Below are 10,254 nucleotides of genomic sequence, written 5' to 3'. Positions count from 1 at the left end.
CGGTATTATATCGCAACGGCATGGGATATATATCGATAATTGTGTATAGATATATCGATATATGCGAATATCGGAGTCGATGGCGGATCGATATCGATATGTGATCGATCGGTGGTGAATTTCTAAGGTTTCGACGGAAAAATGAAGTTTGGCAAAAAATTGTGCAGTGAGGAAAGGATCGATGTAGTTGTCCAAAAGGCGCTAAAAAGTTACAAATAGTATCAAAAAAGTGGTGTCAGTGTTTGAATTAAATCTATTTTAGTGGTGACGAGACTTGTTGAAGTATTTTTATCTTACAAATTGTGTGTGGACAAGATCAAGCAAATATTTAACTTTTGAGTTGAAAAATCATCTTTAAAATTTATCGTGTGTGAACAAAGTTTAAGTTTCCAATCAAAAAATCATCTACACAAATTATCTTCATCCCCAATTGTGTGTGCAAAAGTTCTAAATAGAATTTGGCAACAATAGTAAAGCATGTGTTTGACTAAAATAGACATTTTGCAGACAAGTGAATATATCAGTGAAAATAATAATAATAATGTATAAAACCATCCAAATATCGAATTTTAGTTAAATATGCTTATAAAATAACAAATAGCGCAATATAGAAGTAAAATCCTAACAAATTGTCACAACTTTGTAAAATATTAAATAGATTTGTGTAAATAATTCGTGCAAACTTAATATAATAAATTCTATGTTATAATTTATATGAAGATAAATTCATTAAACTAATATAAGAAAAACGTTAGTAATTATCTAAAAACTGAGAAAATTTAAAAATACTTTTAGAATATTGTAAAAATTGCAATTAAAAATATTTTGTTGATATATAGATTTTAAATAGTGAGATTTAATTCAGTCTTCTGTGATATTAAAAAAAAATACTACAAAATTTCTTGTAAATTGCAAAATGCTTGCAAAATACATGTTAAAATTTGCAAAAAATTACCAAAATGACAATCCGGACACTTAAACGAAAAAACGTTAAAATATATTTATATTTATATCAAGATATTTTAGAACTCAAAAATATATGCTAAAAATAATAATTTGTGCAAAGTATAATCGTCCATTTTTTTAAACAAAAATGTGTAACTATCTTTTAGTATTTCAAATTGTGTCTTGAAAAGTGTGTTAAACATTTAAAATAGTTGGTGTAATATTTTTTACTGATAAATCTATACTTAATATTGTTTTTTTTATATGACATAATTTCAGTTTTTAAATAATTTTGTGTTGCAAAAATAAAACAACAGTAAAAACAAGTTTAAATGGTGATTTAGTGAAACAGTTCTATAAAATCTATACTATCTTGTCTGTAAAATAGCAAATTATGCAAAATCGTATTTAAAAAGCTTTACACTAACTATTTAAAAATATAATATATTAATTTCAAAAAGTGTTTTTAGAAACATTTAAAAACATTATCCTATAAAAATAAATAGTCTTATGTGTGACAAATATGTATGAAGTGCTAATGGTGATTTTATAGATCAGATGTTCTAGGATTAATTTAAACATTGAAAAATTCCATGTGTTACAAAAAGAATCAAATAATTTTCAAATATTTTCATGGTGCATTGATAGTGAATTGCCAACAAAATCCTACAATTTCTAAACGAAAACTAATTTCGTTTAGACTACTACTAACAATAATGTGCCGTGTATAAGTCCTTTACCAAACTGGCTTCCCCAAACGCCCAAAGTCCCGGGCCGGAGCCCCAGGGCCGTCCCGCCGCCCTACAGCCGACAACCGCCCTCCCGCCGAGCATCCGGGTCAACACGCCCGAACAGATTCTGATAGCCCACAGGAACCGGGAACAGATTCTGTTGGGTCACTTGGGAGCCCCCGTAGAGGTCCCGAGTAATGGCTCCGGTGGTTCCGGTGGTTCCGGCGGTTCGGGTCCGGCGAGGGTTCCGGAGATAACAAAGCCGACTCCGGTGGCGGCGCGAGGACACCAGCTGGCGATACCGAGTCCGCTGTTCGCTTTGCCGACGTTGTCTTTCACGGCGGAACAGGTACGGATTTGTAAAATAATTGAAATATCTTGAAAACGAGAAGTCGTAGGGGGAAATTTTGTATTAGATATTTGTAGCTGATGAAATTCTTTATAATATTGCCGAAATAACATCTAAGCTAAATTTAACTGATTTCGAGTTATTTTAATTTGAAAACTACATAACATTAGCTAGCCGAATCCGCTGTTTCCTATGCCGACGTTGTCTTTCACGGCGGAACAGGTACGGATTTGTAAAATAATTGAAATATCTTGAAAACGAGAAGTCCTAGGGGGAAATTTTGTATTAGACATTTGTAGCTGATGGATTTTTTCATAATATTGTCGAAGTAACATCTATGCTAAAATTAACTGATTTGGAGTTGAATTAATTTGAAAACTACAGGCTAGCCAAGTCCGCTGTTATGCTTTGCCGAGGTTGTATTTCACGGCGGAACAGACACAGCTTTGTAAACTATTAAGAATATCTTGAAACCGAAAAGACATAGAAAGAAATTATGTATTAGAGATTTGTAGTAGATGCAATTTTTATCAATATTGCCTAAATAACATCTAAGCTAAAACTAACTGATTTGGAGTTATACAAGTTTAAAAACTAGATATACAAAAATTTACTGGTTACCGAGCTGACGGTACCGTAAAAGGTACGGATTTTTCGTTTTTTGAAAATATCATGAAAATGGATGGTCGTAGAAAAATATTGTGGAACGGAAATTTGTAGCTTATGAAATTGTTCAAAATATTGCTTAAATAATGTATGAGCTAGCATTAACGGATTTCGAGTTATATTAGGTTGTCAAATATCTCCCTTCCGCTTTTTTGCTCTTGGTTTATAATACAAAAAGGCGGAAGGGAGATATTTGACAACGTTATATTAATTTGAAAACTGACAAATTTATTACCGAGGCCGCTGCTCGCGTCGACACTTTCGAACAGGGACGAATTTTTAGTTTTTGAAAAAATCTTGAAAATGAAAGGGCGCATAGAAAAAATTGTATACAGAAACATTATAGATTATAAAATTCTTTACAATATTGCGTAAATAACATCTAACCTAAGATTAACTGATTTCGAGTTATAAAAATTTGAAAACTACATATACGAGAATTTATTGGTTACCCAACTGACGGTACCGCAAAAGGTACGGATTTTTCGGTTTTTGAAAATATCTTGAAAATGGAAGCTCTTGGATAAAAATTGTGTAAAGAAAAATGGTAGCTTATAAAATTCTTCACAATATTGCCTAAATAATGTATAAGCTAGCATTAACTGGTTTAGCGTTTTATAATGATTATTTTATCGAAAATATTTTAGTTATCTATTCGCGTTACCGACAATATCATTTAAGGTCCAAATTTCTAGTTTTTTGAAAATATCTTGAAAATTGAAGCTTTTAAATAAAAATTATGTAAAGGATACTTGAAGCTTATAGAATTCTTTATAATATTATTTAAATAATGTACAAAGTAGGATTGACTGATTTTGAGTTATAATAATTATTTATTTTAACAAATTATTGTTATTATTTATGAATTTGTTAATATTTGGTGAATATTAAAATTATTATTTATCTACAATTTTCTTTTAATGATTATTTATATTTATTATTTCAGGTGAGTTCGGTTTGCGAGACCTTGGAGGAATCAGGAGACATCGAAAGGTTGGCCAGGTTTCTTTGGTCCATTCCGATTGCCCATCCGAATATTCTGGAGTTGGACAGGTCGGAGGCCGTCTTAAGGGCCAGGGCCATCGTGGCCTTCCACAGTGGACACTTTAGGGAGTTATATGCGATTCTGGAGAGGCACAAATTCACGAGGGACTCCCATGGAAAACTGCAGGCTATGTGGCTGGAGGCCCATTATCAGGTAAAATATTGTTACAAGAAAATTGTTGGATTTTTAAAATATATGATAGTGTGAAAAGGACTATTTTTATTATATTTTCAGGAAGCAGAGAAGTTAAGAGGTCGTCCTTTGGGTCCAGTCGATAAATACAGGGTCCGAAAAAAGTTTCCTCTACCTCGGACTATTTGGGATGGCGAACAGAAGACACATTGTTTCAAGGAGAGAACGAGGTGTCTTCTTAGAGAATGGTAAGAATACAACTTTATTTTATATAATTGATTTTTATTTGAATTTTTAACTTCCCGTAGGGTAAGTTATTGTAATGGGCCGAAAATCGGAATTAAAAATTTTTACATTTCTCGACGTTTTGAAGGTTTCTGAACATTTTGGCATACCTCAGAAAAAATGGATGTGTGTGTGTGTGTGTGTATGTATGTATGTGTGGATACAAATTTACAGTCACGTTTTAGGGCGCACGGATCAACCGATTTGAATGGTTCAAAAAACATTCGATTCCTATTGATTGGGAAAAGAGCTGATTAGTTTTTGGCAAAGGCAGGTCCAGCCGTTTCGGAGATACGGAGCAAAGAGTGCAGAAAATAGAAATCGAATTTTTGAGCGAACGAAGTATCCGATTTGAATGATCTAAAAAACATTCAATTAGTAATGATTGGGAAAAGTGTTTATTACTTTTTGGCAAAGGCAGGCCCAGCCATTTCGAAGATACGAAGCTAAATATGTAAAAAATGACAGTTTTTGAGAGAACTAAGCGTCCGATTTAAATGATTCAAAAAACTTTATGCTTGTCTTAACAAGTAATTGATTTTGAAAAAAAAATTTTGTTCCTTTTTTTTTTTTTTAGTATTTTGTATATCGAAAATATTTCAGATTTTATTTTTAATTCTGACTATAGTTCTAATATACTTTACAAATAATTTCAACTCTGCAATTCGGTTTATATAATTCTTATAAATATTACACAATGTTACAATATTTATACTAATCTATTTGAAAACATTCAGTATTCCTCGAACATTTCGTTACGGTGCGGGAAGTTCCAGCAATTTGCCTTAAGGCACGATGCCATAATTGCCTCAAGACAGAATTCCACTTACAGCTAGTTTGTTTTATTTTTAAGGTACCTCCAGGACCCCTACCCGAACCCTACGAAGAAACGAGAGCTGGCCCAGGCGACCGGTTTGACTCCGACCCAAGTCGGAAATTGGTTCAAAAATCGGAGGCAAAGGGACAGGGCGGCCGCTGCCAAAAATAGGTAATTTATAAGAAAATAATTATGTCCGATTGTCTAATTATTTGTATAAAAATATGTAGATATATATATATATGTATATGTAACAGCGTAATAGTAGTTGTGTGTCTAAATTTTTTATACGTGATGAAATCTCTAAGAAAATCGTTTAAATCAAAAGACAAAAGAATCATTACAATAAATGGTGTGAACGGAATATATCTCACAAAGTACAGTTTTGTCTCTCGGAATCATTTTCATTACAAAACATAATTCTCGACGTGGAACAATGCAGACGACCATTTTGTTTAACATTTTAACATTTTTACATTTAATGACAATTTGTCATCATTTTCCATATTTTACGAAATCAACATTTATTATTCTTCACAATTGCCACATAATGCGAGAGCTGAAGGTAATGATGATATATATTTATTCAATTGTAAGCAATCCGTAGTCCATAATAGTAAATTCAATTAGATTTGGGCTTTTTAATAAATAGAGGCTGATGTATAATAATTCTTATTTACAATTGTTTTAGAGTGTTTTGTGACTAAACCAAATTGTAGATCATTTAATTTTGCACTACTAAAATACATTACTTACGTTCCACAAATACTTTACGACTTACAACCATTTCACCCAAAAAAATCATTCCATTTCCCTGTCGATGGTGTTAAAGGCAATTAAGAAGCAGCTTGCTAATGTGCGACACCCTTAACAAAAAGGGAATAATAATAATTCCATCGGCCTAAGTAAGCCTACACGCCCTTTTTCTCTCTCGTTTTTTTTTTTTTATTTTATCTACATTTACTGAAGATGTTTGCCCATTATCGAAACGTAAGGCATTAGGCAAATGGCTTGGAGAAAAAACCCCAAATCGGAACGAAAATCGAGGACGGAATAGTAATTGGTGGAATTTCCTAAGGAGACAAGGATTTTTGGCGAGAACACGATAATGGATATTTTTACTACTATTTTGTAATGTTTCGGACACGTTCTTTTTACCCATCTTCAGGTGATGACGCTAAACTTTCAGATTTTTAATAATTTCGTTTAGTACAAATATCTCAACATTTATATTCTGCCACATAATATTATTAACTTCCCGTAGGGTAAGTTATTGTAATGGGCCGAAAATCGGAATTGAAAATTTTAACATTTCTCGACGTTTTGAAGGTTTCTGAACGTTTTGGCATACCTCAGAAAAAATGGATGTGTGTGTGTGTGTGTGTGTGTGTATGTATGTGTGTGTGTGTGTATGTATGTATGGATACAAATTTCCAGTCACGTTTTAGGGCGCACGGATCAACCGATTTGAATGGTTCAAAAAACATTCGATTCCTATTGATAGGGAAAAGAGCTGATTAGTTTTTGGCAAAGGCAGGTCCAGCCGTTTCGGAGATACGGAGCAAAGAGTGCAGAAAATAGAAATCGAATTTTTGAGAGAACGGAGTATCCGATTTGAATGATGTAAAAAACATTCAATTAGTAATGATTGGGAGAAGTGCTTATTAGTTTTTGGCAAAGGCAGGCTCAACCATTTCGAAGATACGGAGCTAAATATGTAAAAAATGGCAGTTTTTGAGAGAACTAAGCGTCCGATTTAAATGATTCAAAGAACTTTCTGCTTGTCTTAACAAAATAATTGATTTTGGAAAAAAAAATTTGTACCATTTTTTTTTTTTTTTTTTTTTTTTTTTTGTATATCGAAAATATTTCAGATTATTATTTTCTAATTCTGACTATAGTTCTAATATACTTCACAAATAATTTCAACTCTGCAATTCAGTTTATATAGTTCTCATAAATAATAGACAATGTTACAATATTTATAATAATCTATTTGAAAACATTCTGTATTCCTCGAACATTTCGTTACGGTACGGGAAGTTCCAGCAATTTGACTTAAGGCACGATGCCATAATTGCCTCAAGACAGAAATCCACTTACAGCTAGTTATTATATGTAGTTAAAAAGAGTATAAAATTGCATAAATTATAACATAATAAAAGTATAAAGTGCCATATTGAAAAATCGTGAAAATTTCCACCAAATATAAAAATTCAAAAACTGGATCTTGCCGGGCACTTTTCTACATTTTTGCAAATATCTTGAAATATTTATGCAACTAAATATAATTATTATGTACGGTCAAAAAGCTTATGAATTTACTTATATTATAACATATGTTGAATTATTTAATGCCTTGTTTGAAAATGTTTTTGATCAGCTGGTGCAAATATAATAAACTTTTTATTCTACTAAACTATTTTGTCACATGTGGTTAGAAGGTTTGTGAATTTTTCTGTATTATGGCATAAAAAAGTTTATAAAATCATATTGAAAATCGTGAAAATAATACTAATAAATAATAATAAAAATAAATAAAGTTTCTAACAAAAAGCTAATATAACATTCGGGACACTTTTTTCGTTGCGTGCAAATATCTCAAAATATTTCTTCTATCACATAATATTATTATAAATACTTAAAAAGCCTATAAAACTGCCTAAATTGTGGCTTAAATAAAAATAATTAGTGTTATATTAAAAAATCGCAAAAATTTTCATCAAATATAAAAGTTCAATCAAATGGTTTAAATACACGTAGTAAGAGAAGTATAGTATACAGAATATCTACATATATATAAAAATAAGTCGGGTTTTCCTTCCTGACGTTATAACTCCAGAACGCACAAACCGATTTCGACAATTTTGCATTTGTTGGAAAGGTCTCGAGCTCTGCAAGGTTTATAGCTAAGAAAATTAGTTGTGCATGGCATCGTGCCTTAATGCAAGCTGCTGGAACTTCACGCACCGTTATTAAAAATTCGAGTAATGACATTAGTGAGAATTATCAGAATTATGCTTGGTTAAGTCAACGAGCAATTCTTGCCGCAAAGAATAATGATGTACACGCACTGAATTTCACAATTAAATCAAAAATTGCTGGCGATTTGGTGACATACCAATGATTCCGACTGGTCTTCCGTTTGACTTCAAACGATTGCAATTTTCAGTTTGCCTTGCGTTCGCAATAACAAATCGCAAGGGCAATCGCTTAGTGTTTGCGGGATGAATTCCAAATAGATTATTTAGAAAATCATTGTTTTTCACATGGGCAGTTATACGTTGCCTATTCACGAGTTGGAAAACCATCCGCTTTGTTTGTGTTAACGTCAGACCAAAAAACAAAAAATGTGGTTTACCAAAAAGCACTTCAATGAAACGGATAATTTGCGGATTCACTTTCATTTACTTAGAGAAGTCCAACTAAAAACACTTCATTTTTGTAATCGAAATAAATTCATTACTGTTGTATAATAAAATCACATTTTTCCTTTTCAAATATAAAACAAACAAAAAATTCTTCATCTTTCTCACAAAACCATCTGGTGGCGAAACGGAGTTCGTCGGGTTTGCTAGTATATGTATATATACGTAGATAAAATTTCATCAAATCAAGGGTTGTCTACTAATAAAATCTTTTGGACTTGTTGTGCAAATAAAGAAGTAACATAATTATGGTCAATGCACCACCAACCCTTTCATCCCTTTATTCATCCGAACGACAAACACAAATGTGTTTCCTGGTAAACAAAAACCGATTTAATATCAGTCGAAATATCGAAAATATTGTTCACCATCATGTCGAATTTGATTTTGTGGTAAAAAATACATATATGAAGTATACATTATATTTTCCATTTTGAAATAGTTCACAGTCTTTTTCAACTGATCTTTCTGGTGGAAAACCCCCGAGGACAATTATCCCTTCGCGTTTCCCGAAATCGGCTTAAGAATTTTTATTTGTGAAATATTTACACAGTTTTGACCACAATAATAATAATAATAATAATAATAATAATGGATGTAAGGAAGGAGACATATTGTGGTTAATCCGGTTACGGCGGTTGTTGTACCTGTGGCGGTTATAATCCGATATTAATGACTTATTCACAGGACGAGAGTGAGCTCGTATATATATATATATATATATATATATATATATATATATCTTATATATAAAAATTGAGCTCTCGATGAAATGATCCGCTAAAACTCGAAAACGGCTAAACCGATTTGGCCAGCCTTAGTCTTGAAAAATTAGTGCTATCAGTAGGTTGTAGGAAAGGCGAGATATTATTTGAAAATCGTGTAGAAACTTTACATTTTTAATTTGAAAAATTTTGAAACGCGCTGCAAATGTTACTAGAAACTCAAAATATCAACTTTTTTGAAATGTTAATATGAAAATGCACTTTTCGTCATATTTTTCTTAAACACGGTGCTCTGAAAGATCTCATTTGTGTAATTATATACTCATTGGTATTTATAAAACATTTTCTAGGTTATATTGTTTTTTATTTATGTTATTTAAATTCAGAACCTAAATTTGGTATCGATCAAAGAGACATTTTGTCGAATAACATTTTCCCAGTTATAATTTCCCAGAATTTATTAAAAAATAGATAGTAATATATGAAGGTCCGGGGTTAAAAAGGTCCACCACCGATGTGTCAAAAACCAGTAAAGTTAAGCATTGTTTAAAAACAATATTTGAAAGTAGAGGAAAAAAATGTATAAACAGCTATAACCTTGATTTGAAAACGATAATCTTTGAAATGGGGGAGATAAACGATAATCTTTGAAAGTCCATAATAAAAGTATTTTCTTCCGTTGGTAGTTTTTTAGCATTAGCTAAAAGTGTAATTATTTTGTAAAATACTTCTAAAATTAGAATAAGACATAAAACCTGTTTACCACCTGGCCGTTCCCAGTCTATGTGGTAAAAAGGTCTAGATAACAAATTTTTGAAAGATATAAAAAAGCACATTTCTACAGTGATGAAGTAGAAGGCAATTTTACTGAACGTAGTCAGATAATTGTTTGTTTGAAATTTGTTATTTGTTCTGATATAATTGTTATGGGTTTTACAATATAGTTTATATTTGCTCAAAGTCAAATTGGACCTTTGTGCCTCGCCCTTGTCATTTCTCAATGATGAAGTAGAAGTCAGTTTACTGAACGTAGTCAGATAATTGTTCGTTTGATATGTCTTATTTGTTGTGATATAATTGTTATGGTTTATATCTGCTCAAAGTCAAATTGGACCTTTGTGCCTCGCCCTG

The 10,254-nt window shown here is 31.7% G+C and overlaps 1 protein-coding gene across 1 annotated transcript in view; it reads left to right on the top strand.

Annotated features, from left to right (window-relative positions):
• Positions 1-5,145, top strand: part of LOC113372705 (homeobox protein SIX6-like) — an 8,105-nt gene extending 2,960 nt beyond the window's left edge. Inside the window, exons 2-5 of the mRNA XM_026613054.1 lie at positions 1,678-2,025; positions 3,638-3,889; positions 3,971-4,116; positions 5,007-5,145. Of these exons, the coding sequence (XP_026468839.1) occupies positions 1,678-2,025; positions 3,638-3,889; positions 3,971-4,116; positions 5,007-5,145 (885 nt within the window). The remainder of the gene's footprint in view (positions 1-1,677; positions 2,026-3,637; positions 3,890-3,970; positions 4,117-5,006) is intronic.
• The last annotated feature ends 5,109 nt before the right edge of the window (positions 5,146-10,254 follow it).

Source organism: Ctenocephalides felis, unplaced genomic scaffold (genome assembly GCF_003426905.1).
Source record: "Ctenocephalides felis isolate EL2017-DRISC unplaced genomic scaffold, ASM342690v1 CF-g0.4_SCAFFOLD_01604, whole genome shotgun sequence".
In the NCBI taxonomy this organism is placed as follows: Eukaryota; Metazoa; Arthropoda; class Insecta; order Siphonaptera; family Pulicidae; genus Ctenocephalides; species Ctenocephalides felis.
The sequence above is the reverse complement of the archived record's forward strand: the minus strand, read 5'-3'. Positions and strand labels throughout refer to the sequence as shown.